We start from the raw sequence: 16363 nt of genomic DNA on the forward strand, positions 1-16363 counted from the left end.
TGAAATTGGGAAGGAGAACCTCAATGAAAATATACCGGCACAGCATATGAATGTGAAACGTGCTCGAAATTTCTCAGGTTCGAATGAATTTATTTTCTTGCTTCTCTAATTATAAAAGTGAAAGAGAGAGCGTTAATGTAATTACCTTCAAATTTTCCCTTCCATCACTCACCTTGTTCAATTCTCCTTCTGAAGAAAATCCAAGGCCGTAGACGGTATTCGCTCTTACGTCAGACCATTGACCGAACTTCTGTGACGTCTTTGTGAAAGTCATACTGGGCGTAATGGTACTGTTGATCACCGCCTGGAACAAGAAAAAAAGAGCTCGTTGAAAACAGAAAAAGAATGTGCCGTGCAAGCAAACGACTACTAGAGTTGAAGTACGGATTGAAGTCGCAAGTGGAAAGCCACATATGTAGTAAAAACAAGTATTTTTAATCGTGTAGGGCGGGGAGAATGGGGAACGACGAAGACGCGCGTATGCTCCCGCTCATGCCAACCCCTTTTCAACTCCGACCACGCGACGAATTCTTCCGATGGCAATTGAGTGCGAAGGTGTGGAAGGAGGGAAGTGAATTAGAGTGATTCGGGTGAATGACGGCTTGAGGGGGTTGAAGAGGGCGGGGCTGGGGGCACTGACTGGTTGGGAGCAGGAGAGGAAAAGAAGTGGACGCTGGACAGAAGAATGGAATGGTTCCACAGCGCGAGCTCGCTCACCTCTGACCCATTTTGGCACAATACGACGCAGGCGACGCGTGAAAGCGAGGAACGCGTCCAGGAAGTAATCAACGGAAGAAGGGCGCATGACCAAAACGGCACGTGGGTAGATTTTTATCAGGATGCGAGAAACGTGACGCGAAATATACTCTAGCACAGGAAGTATTTCCAACGCAAAGGACCAGATTCCAAATATGCTATTTCAGAACTGATTATTGCGACGAAAATCAAACAGGAACTGTTGGACGATAAGATGCAAAGTATTTAATATTTTTTGGGAAGGTCTAAACATTAGTTTTCTCGGCGCGCAAAACTTGAAAAGTATAAATGCCTATCTGATTGGAGTAAGACAATGTGGTCACAACTACTGGATGTGGAATCATCCCTTTAAAATAAAATACCCCGGGAAAAAGATTTAAATTGGCATGAAAAGAATGTTCATTGTACGTAACTCGACATGTAAGCACAAGTAGCGCATTGACGCCAGTATATAATTCAATAAAAAATTGATATTTAAACTGCCAGTACAATGTTAAACATAAAAGTTTTACAAAATGACTGAAATTCGACTGAAAAGCATGAAAAAATTGATATTCTAGACTCGATTTCTTCCTGTCTGTGCAATATCATAGACAATTCACAAAAACTACAACATACGAGTATATTACATTTAATAAACAGAGTAAGTCCCCGCGAATGTGAATGACTAATACTTGGAGGATAATCTACGTACCATCCTTCTGTTGCGTCATTCCCTGTCAAATCAGACAAAGAAAAACGTGTATTTTCATTATTTTTGTTAACTTCGTGGCCTTACATTTACAATAACAACATATAATTATATTTTTCTCAGACTCTTAGTACTAAAAGTTTATTAATAATTTTAATTTTTGGACCCACTTGACCAATGGTTTCCTGGGTCCACTTTTATTTTACTTCACAGTTAGTTGGGGATTCAAGAGGATCTAAATTTACAGAAGAATAGGAAAATTCCCGGGTCCTCATCAATTTAGTATAACATTTTACAGTAGGCTACTTTTACTGCCGTATATATATGATCGCTCGTTTTAAAATATTTAAATTAATCCATCCAATGGTAAACATGTTGTGATTCCGGATGCGTAATTGTATATTTCAGCTATCAAACTAAATAAAAATTTTACACTAAAAATCCATCTCTAAATAAAAAAAAATATTATCATAATATTCAACTTATTTTCTATAAAAAGGGCTGCAATCTTGAAGTTGGACATCCGAAGGAATAAAATTTAAAAGATGATACTTTTCTTTCAGCATGGTTGTGAGCACGCTTCTGAGACAGTGCTACCAGACTCACCGCACTGCACACATCACTCTGGCGTAAAACTTCCTGCTTTTAATGGTCATTGTACATTAAAATTTGCACAAAACGATGGAAAATGTTAAACGATACAATTAGAGCATTGCTATTAGAAAAACTACTGTGAACTTACTCACGAAAGCGATAGGGAACTTAGGAAAGCGTACACGAAATAAATCGATTTCAAGGTATTTGGATGTGAATAATTTCGAGGTTCTTCGGGCACGTTTTATCATTTTCCTGATCATGTTAGACCAAACATATGAATTTCACTGTGATGATTTTATTATAATAACCCAAAACTAATAATTTGAGAAAAATAATGCTTCATATGAAGCATTCAAGGTAGCAAATATTTGACATTCGTGGCATGTGAGATTTTGTTCAGTCGATTGTCCGAAAATGAAGCTTTACAGAGGGTTATTTCACTACTCCCTCCGTCATCCAAATTTTAACAATAAAATTCATAAAGTTAACTTAAAATGCGCATAAAAAAGTATTTTTTTACAGTGCAAGTTCTGGAAATATTTTGACTGAACCCAGTCTTTAACAAGCATTTACTAACGACTGGTTTTCGTATGGCAGTTTTGTAGAGCAAAAAATCATCTTCTAACTTTTCTTTCCAAAAATGTTCGTCAATCCTTAATTTTGAATGATAACAAAATATTAGCTTTCCGATACCAAGATTGTTCCTAATTTACTTTACCACCTTTCCATTCAACCTTCACGAGTCTACCAATCCTCCCACCTTTCCCATTTCTCCTCGCCCTTCCTCTCTCCTCATCTTCATCACAACTCATAACGACGCAAGACTTATGCTATCTGTGTACTGTCGACGATTTCATCAGGGGCTCACATTTTTTAAATATTTAATTTGATAAATTAATATATAAACCTAAAAATGAATAATACGCAGATATTACACATTTTGGCAAAAATAGAAAAATTGAAAGTTTGCACGGGTTTCAAAGAAACAAGGGAATGTGCATTTTTGCAAGGCGTAGCGGGGAAAGTTAGAGAGGAATGGAGGGTAGAGGGGGAGAGGAGAAAGGGAGATGGGGCCGTAGTGTGGAGGATAACCTTGAATGCAAGGTCGACAACCGTCGAATAGTGTTGGAGAGTAACGACAGCAGAAAATAAAAAAGAAACGTCCCCCTTGATCATTTTTAAACAACATAATTTCGTGATATACAGGGTCGCACCCAAAAGTGGTAGGACTGATTTTCTCTGGTGGAGGGGGGACTGCCTGGAAGGGCAAGGTGGAGGGGGCTCTTAGCAACAGACCAACACCAACCTCAGTCGCCTGCGGGCTGTCGTTGAGTGAGGACGCCGTTTTTAGTGAAGCAAGTTTTTTGTCCGCGTCGAAAAACAAAATGAATCTGAATTTAGAGCAACGTTATTCCGTGAAGTCTTGTACGAAACTCGGGAAGACAGCAACTGAGACCCTCGATATGATCAAGCAGGCTTATGGCAACACTGCCTTAAGCCGTTCCACAGTATTTGAGTGGCACAAGTTGTTTAAAGAGGGTAGGGAGCTCGTTGAAGACAACCATCGCTCCGGACGGCCGTCGACGGCAAGAACCGACACGAATGTGGACAGAGTGAGGACACTGCTGAACACAGACCGACGCTTAACCAGTGAAGAAATTGCAGACCATTTGGGTCTGTCTGCATCCAACGTCCAACGCATTATTTCACAGGATTTGGCCATGTGCAAGGTGTGCGCCACCAAGATGGTGCCGAAAATTCTGAGTGTCGACCAACAGGCAACGGCCAAATACGGCGTTGCCACGTTGCCGCACCCGCCCTATTCTCCCGATCTGGCACCACCGGACTTCTTCTTCTTCCCCCTGATGAAAAGACAGCTCAAGGGACGACGTTTTGACTCGATAAAGGCCGTTCAAGAGGCTTCGACGAGGGTCATCAACAGCATCCCCAAAGAAAGTTTCCAGCGGGCGTACGGGGAATGGGAGCAACGTTATACTAAGTGTGTAGCAGCTCAAGGAGCATACTTAGAAGATTATTAAGTCGATGTAAGTATATCGTCAATAAAATTCTTGTAAAAAAATCAGTCCTACCACTTTTGGGTGCGACCCTGTATATACGAGGAATATATATACAGGAGGAATATTTGAAATTATGTTAATAGGAGGTCCTTTTCCTTAACTGAGCGATTGTCACAGTTGAAAGTTTATTTAAGTTCAGTTCAAAGCTGAAAGTTTCTCAATGCGTGGCATTTTGAGTGAATTATCAAATATGATGCATAACAGAAAACAATATACTTTAGTTTATAACATAAAACATGTACCGTTTTCCATATGCTAAGTATGAAGAGCGTAAAAGGCAGGTGGTAAGAGATCATGATGAACGAGTTTAGCTATAAGTACAAGAACAAGAGGAACTTTAAGAACGAAGTAGTTTGAAATTTTACACTATTATACTAACAGCTAAATTTGAAAATGACACCAGATATTGCGAGGGTATATCTTTTGCCTTAGCATCGCTCCTCAGAGTATACACATGGTACTGGTAGAAAGGAAGGACAGTCTGAGAAAGTTAAACATGATAAGTATGCTCGGTTCCCCAGTTTCTGAGATGAGTGCTGAAGGCGCATTTCAACGCCTGAGATAGGCAGACCGCGCATAATGCCACAATATACAGGGTCCGTAAGTATTGGGACTGGTTCCAAAAATAAAAATTGAATGCGGTTATCATTGCAATTACTTGATAATCTTCAAAATACATTACTCCTGCATCGATGCACTTAGTTCGACGCGTCTGCCACTCGTCAAAAGCCCGCTGGAAGTCAGTTTCCGGAATACTGTTGAGAGGTCTTTTTGAGCTATCCTTTGAGGTAATGAATTAGTCGAGAAAATCTTCATCTTCCTGGACGCAGTCCAAAATTTCTTGCCAAATATCCACCTGCGACAGTTTTTGTTCCTTGTTCAAGACTTTCGGCACCAACTTCGCGCACACATTCCTCATCGCAAGATCCTCTGTTACAATGTTCTGGACGTTTCCAACTGAAAGGCCGTTCTCCTCACCGATAAGGGAGATGGTTAAACGCCTGTCAGAGTCCAAAACGTTTTTCACTTTGGCCACCTGAGCATCGGTTCGAGCGGTCGTCGGGCGTCCGACGCAGTAATCGTCTTCGACGAGCTCCCGGCCTTCCTTAAACATTTTATGCCACTCAAAAACTTTTAACGGCTTAAGGCATCATCCCCATTAGCCTGTTTAATGAGTTAAAGGGTCTCCGACAGGGCGTTGCTCGACGGTGCGCGACTCCATGCAGGCGCGACGACACCGCAAACAATCACACGTCACAAAAATCCATCTCCTGTCCCAACGCACGCCCGGAGGCGAGTGAACTAAAACGCGCCTGAGTGGTGGGGCACTCCTCTACCGAGCCGACCGGTCGGACCCCCATCCACCGCTCCGTTGAGGCTACGGCGAACCAGTCACGATACTTATCGTACGGACCATGTATATGTGTGTATATATATATATATATATATATATATATATAGGTGAAAAATAATTTCAGAGCTTAATCAATACCCTCGCTTTAATACTTTCCAAAGTGGGGTTAAGGAAGAGCGTTAACTAAGCATTATTGATGATTAACATGTTTTAATATTACCAATATAACCAAAATGCCTTTAGAGTCATACATGGATGAGCGTATCAAACACAGTTCTGGCCAATCTATCTGCAAATAAATGCGGGTTTTAAAGGCACACTTCAAGTAAATAAGACAATCGCAGGTAGCTGTGATGTCTCCTTCGACAAATAGACATCCATGACCGAAGGGCTGCCTACACACAGGCGTTTCCAATACCATGTTTCATATTTCCGAATTTTAGCGTAATTGAAAATCATCTTTCAGCACTAGGGGCATGGAAGCCTAGTGGATTGAGCACTGGGCCACTAATCGGATGATTCCGATTTACGTCTCTGGGTACCCTCAGCTCCAACCAAACTGAGTGATTTTTCGGCTACCAGATATTCTTCGGAAACCACTCGATAGACAACAATTGACAGCACACTTCAAACGATATTTCTTCTGAGAGAGGATTGGGTTATCCTTTCTTTACATCTTTCAATTAAAGTAACCATAATTACTATATTTCTACATGGACTTCTAATGATGAAATACGTATAGTGTACAACTATTGCGAGATGTTAGTGTATCAGATGGATATAAGAACTGTCATCATAGAATATCATTGTTCGATATTTTGCAGTACACTTCCTTTACTTTGGTCATCTCCTGGTAATATCGCCGTATAATCCGTCCACCCTCCAAATAGTGGTAGGGAATGTCTGTCTCTTCGAAAGATAATGAAATGTGCCTAATTTGGAATGTATAAACGAACATACAAACATAAACGAACTGGTAGGTACGGCTATACTTGGTATTGTTTTTCGAGCTCTACTTCGTCTTCAAATTGAATCGAATCTATTGAAAATCCATGATAAAGATATTAAATTTGTAGTCAAAATCATCTAGATAATGAGGAGTGTGTTTTTCAAGAAAATGTTTAAATGCATTCATACTTGAAGTCATAAGTTCTCCAAATGGAGTTCACTCCATCTCGTTCTAAGTACTGATTATTTAGAGTCACATTCAGCGATTTTGAAATAAAAATTATACCTAATTATACCAAAGAGGGGACTAGTTGATTAATAAGAACCTAAACAACGAGAATAAAATTACAAAACAGAAAATATATTGTAACTTCCTAAAATGATTATACAAAATAGAGATTACAAAGAAGAGATTAATTTTTGGGCAAATAATTCAAGTCTTAACACTGCTGCCACGACAAGAGCAGAAAAGATATAACTGGAATTATAAAATGCTAGAATGCTTCGGAGTTTTTTTCAGCATTCTCCAGAATGCTTCAGAGTTTTCAGAATGCTTCCTAAATCTGCTTTTAAAGTGAAAATATAATTAATAGGTCACTCACTATTAAGTATTTAGCAATACGGCACCAAAATTGCCTTATTTATCACTTCTAATGTTTTCAACGAAAGCAAACTTCTGCTTAAGTGATGCAACTAAAAACACTGGACTTCCCCATCTTCAATTCCCATAGCTAATTCACGTGGGAGTCGAAAACTCGCGAAATTCAACTAATGATACTCTCATGCTTGCACGCATACTTACAAAACCACTCCAACAGCGAGTGGTACCAGAGATGGCGTCGACGAACATCCATTCCCCGGGGGATAAATCTTACACTGAATTTCACATCTTCCGGAATACCCAAACGCATATACAACCACGTTAACACTCCATTCAGCAACAAGATGCGAGTAAGTCTATCGCAAATTTGCCAGAATACTCGTGTAACGACACGTTTACCGTCGTAAAAATGTTGATTATACATCTTTTATAGCATGTATATTAGAACTTATTTAAAAATATTCCAGGGCCCGAAAAAAAGAAATAAATCATTGCTCATGAAACTATCCATTTTTAATGACATGTATGTACATACGTTTACGGTGACTCAATTGGGCCGGTATGCTACTTAAATATGCGAGCTGTATAATTTAGTCATTAACTTAAAGAGCAAATTAAATTTATGAGTCAAATTTGTTCTTAAGTTACCGAATGACTCATGACACAAAAGAGGGCAATTAAAATTAAGTTACAATTTACCTCTAAGTCCATTTTAGACAACATCTCATTTTGCTATTTCACTCGTCAAATTCGATTAACTGCCAAAAAGAGTAGATATTTTACGAAAATTTCAGTAAAGAGCTAATTACTATGAGAGAGCAAGATAAACTAAGACATCAATACGTATATACTTACGACAGCGAACATCATTTTGGGGGTTTTCGTTGGCATCGTTTTGAATGCCTGTTTAATTGGTGAAAATTAGCGAGTGGAATAGTCACAAATCGTACAGATGCATCCAAAGACGGCCATCACCCCTGAATTCACAAAGAAAGTAGGATAACGTGTATCACCACAGGTCTATGGAGTGAATCTGGTCCTGCAAGTCTTACACGATTTTGAGCGGATTTTAACCAAAAAAGAATCAATAACACTCAAAACATATTTAATTCGGCTAGACGCAAGGGAGAGGCGGCTGAATGTAAATGAAAGAGGAGCGGGACAATTATCTCCGAACAAAAATATTTGAAGGGAGGTTAGTTCCATCCTTTCAACTTTCCCACGAAGATTCTGTCATTCAGAGAACTTGGCGCTCGAAATTTATTGCGGACATTAAAAGGGGAAACGAGACTGCCACTTTTTCCCTCGCGGGAACTTCGAAGCAGCACTGCGACGACCCAAAATTGGCAAGTAGCCCAAAACAACCGTCTCAGTGCAAGTAAAAAATATCATGCGAAACACCAACGAGCGGTTTCCTGGATGAAGGGAAAAAAAGAACGCAGGGAACGCTGACTCCGACGTTATGGGTTAGAATTCAAAAGGAATTAGCTAATTCTCAAAGTACTAAGGAATCACTCAGATGTTTAGCAAATGCACACACGACCAGAGGATGAACAATGTCACAGGCGGATAAATATTAAACTACGAGTAATGTGGATCTAAGAGTGTCCATAGTACTACTAAAATATTCTTAAAACAATAATAACGCATCGATATTAGGGCCATCTTTAATACCAGAGCCATTTCATTATATACCCGTTCATTATCATGCCGACGATGACTCTGGAAAAATACCAGTACCTATGCCTGCAACTACGATGCGGGTAAAAAGATGCTAAAACCTAGACGGTTAGCCGATTGACTACTCGAGAGTTCAGTTATTTTGTCATAAAATGGATAAGACAGGTATTTATGTAAAGTGATACTCCAGAATGTAGGAAGCCATTTATTTGGAAAAATAGTAGTTTCCAAAGTAATCCGACTCCAATCATGGCCACACCAGCAGTCTTCCATTCGCCAATTATTTCAGTTTATTTGAAGTGAGCCAGAATTGACTTTCAACATTCGCTGTACCTTCATGGCGATCCATGGATTTATGAATCGTTCATTGATTTTAATTTTCCCAAGGTCATTTGAAGAAATAATAAACGATGAGTCACTACAGTCTAAACTTACGGATCGCTGAATGAATTTCATGATATGGCTTCCATTATTTCTACTACTTCAGTGTTTATTTACCACATGTCAGAGAGACCGACGAAGTCCTCATCGGTTATCACTGCGAGGTATCAGCAGAAGAGTTAAAAGGTAATGGTAAAGAGAGAGTTGTCACGCGTGAAGTTGTTCTGTTTTGAAGCAGCGTCGGGAGATGGCGGATATTACGGAAGAGGGGAGGCATAAAAAAAAATAATAATAAATAATTTTAAAAAAATCAAAAAATAATAAACATAAAAGATAAAAAAAGAAGAAAAAAACATTAAAATAAAAAAAAATAAATAAAATAAAATTAAAAAAAACAGCAAAAGCTAATAAGTAAAATCCTCCTTCAACTATCACCTCATAAAAGCACTCCATGGCTCCAGTGGAACAAAGTTCCGAAGGAGTACTACAGGTTCACTACTCGTTTCTGGTCCTGGATGCTGGGAGGAGGAAAAGGGAGGGCAGACGGACTGAGCCGGCGGCGGTGGGGGACGGGGAAGGACGGGACACCCATCCCTGCGGGATAGGACGGGAAGTAACAATTAGCAAATAGGGGAAGCGGGAAACCTAATTTCCCACGCGAGTGAATGCGAGGAGGGGTGCGGGCGTGGTGGGAAGTAAGAGATGAAAGGGTGCCGCCAAAGGGAAGGAAGAGAGAGAGAGCAGGCGGCAACAGGAGAGAGAGAGAAAAGACATTGCATATGGGAGCCGCCATTCGCACGTTGTAAGGGAAGTCAGAACCCACAGTAAAAGCATTCCCGAAGACAACAGTGCTGTCAAAACTACTTGTTGTTGGATCCCGTAAAAAAAATCGCTCACTCTTAGTTCTTCAGTTTCTTCATTTCTCTCGACACGTGAAACCATTAGCGCGTCAGAGAAGGAACCGCCAACATCGGAAGACCATACAGAATTAGTTGGTTCCTTTATGGCATTGTCGCACACTGTGCTCAGTTACATAAAAAATAAAGGCATTTATATGATAAGAATCCGGACGGAAGTCTACACGGCGTACTGTTTATTGCCTTTGATTCCTGCCAGTTCGACGGGCAGTTTACATTTCATTACATTGCACTATAATGGATGTAATTAGGCATAAATGAGGTGCATAGCTTATGGTCAAAGCCATAAGTATGAGTATTGTTCTCAGATCAGTCTCTACTGAAGCACTTGGCGTTAAAATTACCTAAAAACCTAATGAATCTTTGACTAGAAAAGTGAATACTCCATATTACATAAAATCAAACAGTGAATGTACATTTAACCGACAGGGAATCGGATGAAATCTAAAAAAATTAAGAATCCTGCTAGTACCGAGCCAAAGGAGAACACATGATGATACGAAAATGAAAGGAGATTGAGCACAGAGGTAATTGAAAATGTTTATCATTGGATACCGCCTCTCATCAGTTGGATAAAATACGATCCATTTTTATCTAGATTTCTTGATTGAGACTGAAGAATGTTGGCCGTGAAGACGATTTAACAGCGGGGGAGCGAAAGGATTATTTTATTCAGATTACCCGTGGATTGAAATACGGCCACACTTTTAAATCAAAACCACAAATTCTAAGTGAAGAGACAATAAAATACAACCCAGTTTGTATTTCTACATATTGGCGGGAGAACAAAATTAATGCATCTACACATGAGTGTGACAAAAAATTCTGTGAAAACAACTTATGAAGATTTTGAAACAAACTGAGCACCAGTTTCCAAATGCAGTAGGATTGGAAAGGTTCCAATTCAGCTCTTCATATGAAAATAAAATAAAAGGCCCAATAACTTCAAAAAGCGCGCACGAATAGACAGAGCGAAAGCCTGGTTCCGGGAGCCAAAGCAAAACAAATGAAGCCGAGAAAAAATTCAAATATCAGAAAGCGTGTACACGATGAGCATTGCAAAAAATGCGTGAGAAAGAGGGAGGGAATGCGTATTGAATGGAAATGAGCTGATGGAGGAAGAGAGCGAGGAAATGAGAGGGAAAGACAGGCAGGCAGGAGCGGAGAGAAACGAAGGGGCGATGAAAACAGCACACTGACGCCGTTCGGCTACAAAAAAATAACGAAAAAGTAAAGGCATGAAATGGATCACGGTTGCTGGCGAGAGGGAAAAGAAGGGGATTGAAGCGAAGAATGAGGAACAAGAGCCGGCGAAGAGGAAGCAAGGCGAACGCAAAGACATTGGGAGGCGTGAAGGGGAAGAGGGAGGGAAGGAGAAAATTGAGGTGGTGAGACTGCTATAACGGCGGGAGCAGGAGATCTCAAGAGTTAGCGAGCAAGAAAGGAAGCCCAAAAGAGGAAGAGGGAGAAGGGAGAGACTGGAGAAGGAAGGGTTGGCAGTGTGGGAGGGGGGGATGAGGCAAAGGCGAGGTGCGGAAGGGTTAACGGAAGCGGCGAAGATACGATGGGGTGGAAAGGGTTCTTGGTTAAATTAATACAACAAAAAACCAGCGGCAGCAAATAGCAAACTCACACGTTCTCTTAATTGATCGGCCTTAAATTACCAACCCGAGAATTTTAACAATTAACTCTTTGATTGCCAAATGAAACGGAAGCTGTAAAAATAATTAATCACTCAGGAGCTTACCAGCACTTGGGTCTACAAAATGTTTCACCCCGCAGTCGCACGAACGTGTAAAAACGTGTTTTCGATGTCTACTATCAACTCGTTCACAAGGTTTTTTCTACCGAAATATTAGTGCACACTGTAACAATACCAAATAATTGAGTTTAGCGCAAAAGGTCCAATTGTGCAGACAATCTCCAAGAATCGCTCGTTAAACAGGTTCCAAATGCTCTCGCCACCACATTAGCAGCCAGTGAGCGGGGCTAAGTGGAGAGAAATTGAAAGCTCGACCGCAGCTGCAATGCAGACTTTTTTGACCCTGCAAACGACCTCATAACTCACAATTAACGGAAAATGAAGGCGAGTAAAGCGGGAAGCGGGAAAAAATAACCACAAATAAAACGGGAAGAAACGAAAAAGGATGTGGCCGGGAAGGGTGAAATTGGAGAGGGAGCGGGGATTGGAGGACGACACGTGGAATAATAAAGGGGGAGGGTCGGGGGTTCTGAAGGGCGTGGAGAAGGACAAATTTGGTAAGGGGTCGGCCCTCCCCTGTGGCACCTAAGGCGGCTGGCGGCGTGGGGGAGTGGGAGGTGGGGGAGGGCAAGTCCTCTCGACGCGACACCGTGTCCGGGCAAACAAACTCGAAAACTCATGAGGGCGACAGAGCGGAAAAATCTTTCCCTCTCTCTTTGCCACTTCCCACCTAACCCACCCCTTGCGGTGGACCCCTAACCCCCGACCAACCTCCTCCTTTCCATCCGTCCGGCCCTCTGGATAGATACCCGTGGTCGACTATGACCCTCTCGCCTCTATTCAATGTCTTCCATCTGCTTCGTCCACAGTCCTGTGTACTGAGTCACAAACCCTGCAGCATTCTCGCGGCCGTATTATATCCCGGCCGCTCACCCCAGGATGAAGAGAGTGTGAGGGAAGGAAAGATCCAAGTGGATTTAATGAAGCGGTGTTTGGATACGCAGGAAGTGGGATGGAAGCCCTGTAATGGTCGGGGATGACGTGGGAACGTGACAAGGGAAGCCGGGGCTGACAGGAGGGAGGAAAGTGGAGGCGGAGGGAATGTCACAACACGCGGATAGGAAAAATGATCCGCATGGGATGGATGCAGTTATACGTGGGGGAAGAATGCTAGATTAAAACTGCAGGCGGCAAGCGTGACTGTACTTATGCAGAAAAAACCGAGAGGTCAAGTAAGGATTGGGTATGAGTATAGGGGTATACCATCAATAGATGGGAGAACTCATGAAACGATCCTAGAGGATATCGATCCAGATTAGCCTACAATTGATGACTTTGGAAATGCATTTCTCCGCGTTACCAAGGAAATTTGAACTCGAGGACTTTTACGGTATCTAATAATGTAGTGATAGTAGTTTTTAGGGGATGCGACCGACAACTGAGGTCATTTGCGCCATAGGGGATGGACAGGAAAGGATGAAGGGTGGAGAGAAACCCGGCGTCGCCATTAGCCTACTCTTTACGAAAGGCACCAAGGGGTCCGCAGTCTAACGTCCCATCCGACGGACGGCGTACTCACTCAAAGTGCCCTCCACAAAGCACCTCAAGTAGGGATCGAGATACCTCTGAAAAATATTCAACACCGCCGGGATTTTAACCCGCGCCCTCTGGGTGGGATGCCAGTACGTTAGCCCCCGCACCATCTCGATCCCCCTCTAATAATGTATGTATATTGTTAACAAGTTTAAGCCTCTCAACCATAAAATTCGAGCGCCCGCAGAGGATGTACCCCAGAGGGCATATGGAACGTTCAGGTAGATGAACCCACTCGCGACAGTGTTTCTCACTGAAGGAGTTCAATAAAACTGGGACACTTATTTTTACACAACGTTGTTATTACAGATGAGCCAATTTTAAAAATAACATGTACACCATTTTTTCGCTAATTATAGCTAAACAAGACAAGAAACATGGAACACAGAGTGACTTTTTCGGTTTGGAAGTGAAACAAGCCAACTTTATTGGCAAAGATCGAAAAAATCTATTCAAGAATCAAGTCATATATTCAATAATCTCTCCCCCACCAGAACACAACTAGTACCGAAAAAAGTTAGCAACCAAAAAAAATTTTTGCTGAAGAACAGGTCCCTCATTTTTTATACAGACAAATAAAAAATACCATGCTACTGAAATGGGATTTTGGGGAACGCGTATCACGCCGCACAATATACCTGCACGGCACACTTTTAGTCCACTAACAATACCCACATTAATTTTCGCTTGCGTCCGGAGGAAACCCTCCTGGCGGAGAATACTTCGTAACAAGCTGCACGGCGACTGCTATTCAACGGACGTTTACACTTTGCCCGCGTATTCTGGGAATAATGAAGCATTTTCACGGTGGATTAATTAAAAATGTGAAGCAAAAGACCCAAGTGGCTCTCAGCAATTTTACTGTAGCTATTTAATGAGGCACAAAATTTGTCATAGTCCTCTCTCTCGTGGCTCCTGTGCAATTTAAATGGTACTACATCATTTCACTCCTTTTTTTATGCAGCACCTTTTTGATGGCACTATCATTTTTAGTGTCAAGACAGAGGAAACTATACAACAGCAATGTGCAGCCAAAATACCGGAATTCGACAGAATGTATCTCATAAATATATTATGAGCAGAAAGCTTTTCCGTTCAAATATGTAAAAGGAGCATGAAAAATGCACGTAAACTACAAATAGTAAAAAAATGTACGGTGGAGATACAGCGGAATGACATCAAGCGCAATATAAACGGAAGCAAGGAGACAAAAATCGGTCCCAAATCAACTCGGTCGTATACATATATCAAAATACTGCAAGCGACTGCAAAGGACATTTAAAGCGGATCAGTACACGCGGAGATGAGGAGTCGAGAAGATGGTTCGAGGAGAGCAAACAGCGGCGACGGAGCAAAAGGCGGGTGGAGCAAAAACAACAAGACTCTCACGCCCAAAAGTTGTGATGAACGAGGGGGGAAAAACATTTTGGGGAGGCATCCCGAGCTTAATATCGCTCGCCTCTCTTGGAGCCATAGCCTCTTTGTGAGAAACTATGGACTACTAGGAACTGATCGCCAAGCACACGACGGAATGATTAGAAAACTCATTTCTTCGAAGCGCTCCGAAGGCACACTCACCCTGCTTTTCCGGACCGATTGCAATTACGCATCACAATCCCAATTAGTCGAGCGAACAGCGATAAGGGCACAAAGAGAGAAAAAGAGAGAGAGAAGAGAAGAAGCCAGGATGGTGGTTGCACAGAGTGGAGGAGTGGAGATGAACCCACGCTACACGTGGCCCAACCCTAATCTAACAGAAAGAACAAACCGCTCTCAAACCCTTCTCAACTTCCTACCACTCCACCTGATCGGCAAAAAGTAACTGCTGCGCTCGCAAGGGCTATCGGATCAGAAACCCCACCGCAATCCCTCTCTTTCAACATCGCTTCCCTCCTTCCAACGTGTAACTTTACCGGAGAGAGTCGGCTGGAGTGAAAAAGTGGAGGTAGTCGGGATAGACAACTGAGAAGCTGGAGATGAATTGAAAGAGACGCTCTTCCCCTACCCCGCTGATAAACTCAAGAGAGATATGACCGAATGACGTGGATAGGAGCGAATAGAATCAGGCAGTTGGCCATATTAGGCGGCCTTTTAAATTTCTATGAGTGGAGGACTGGGGGGGGGGGGACTGAGAGAGGGAGAGAGAGAAAGAAATACAGAGAGAAAGAGAGAGGTATGGTAAAAAGTCGGCGAAATTTGTTATGATGAGAAATAAGAGGCTGTGCTACGCTGGGAGGCGAGATGGATGAAGAATGTGATTGGGGAATGGAGAACGACACGGAATGGATGTAGTGGGGAAGTGGCATGAGTGCTGGGGAGGAGTTGAGAGGTGGGGGGAGACATTCTAGGGTCCAGGCGGAGGGAAGAGGCCCAGGGAATGACGGCGGGGGATCGAAGCTGGGGAGGAAGTGAGAGAGATAAATGACTTGGGCAAAGTGATAAGGCATGGAGGGACTCGTTTATATTGAAAGGAAAGGTAGTGGGGAGAGATGCGGACGGGGGGAAGGAGTGAGAAGAACAGGAAGATGGACCACGATTTGCGGAGAGAAGGCAGGTGAGGCAGAATTCAGAGAAGAGACCCGAAGAGAGAGAGAGATAAAAGGGGAGAATATGGGGAGGGGGAGGTCAGGAGGGATAGGGAGGGTTGCGTAATGGAATTGGCTCCGAAGAGGCGGGGGGGGGGTAGGAGGGTCACCTTTACTAATATAGAGGGGGAATGGTGCGATGAGCCACTTCAGTCAGTGAAAAATACAAGATTTAATAACCAAGGATCAACACAATAAAGACAATGCAGTGGCGGACTCTTCTCGCTGAGAGGAAATCAAGGAAAAGTAATGATTTTCCGGGCTGAAGTGAAACAAAGGAACTAAATTGGCAAGAAAAGGAACCCAAGCTTACGGAACGGTCGAGCGAACCAACAGGGACCCGAACCCGAACTAGGAAAGACATTATGTGTATGCTCATGCACAAAGGTATCACATATCTGTGTGTGCTCTTATGCTTATCATATATTTTTATAGGAGTCCTGGGGATAGGCGTATGCGAGTATATACGCAGTTGCTTGA

At 42.3% G+C, this 16363-nt stretch overlaps 1 protein-coding gene across 1 annotated transcript in view; it reads right to left on the reverse strand.

Annotated features, from left to right (window-relative positions):
* Window positions 1-16363, reverse strand: part of homer (protein) — a 338645-nt gene that overhangs the window by 25865 nt on the left and 296417 nt on the right. The window contains exon 3 of the mRNA XM_071590608.1: window positions 173-304. Coding sequence (XP_071446709.1) covers window positions 173-304 — 132 coding nt within the window. The remainder of the gene's footprint in view (window positions 1-172; window positions 305-16363) is intronic.

This window comes from Hetaerina americana, unplaced genomic scaffold (assembly GCF_022747635.1).
Source record: "Hetaerina americana unplaced genomic scaffold, ioHetAmer1.1.p SCAF_1, whole genome shotgun sequence".
Taxonomy (NCBI): domain Eukaryota; kingdom Metazoa; phylum Arthropoda; class Insecta; order Odonata; family Calopterygidae; genus Hetaerina; species Hetaerina americana.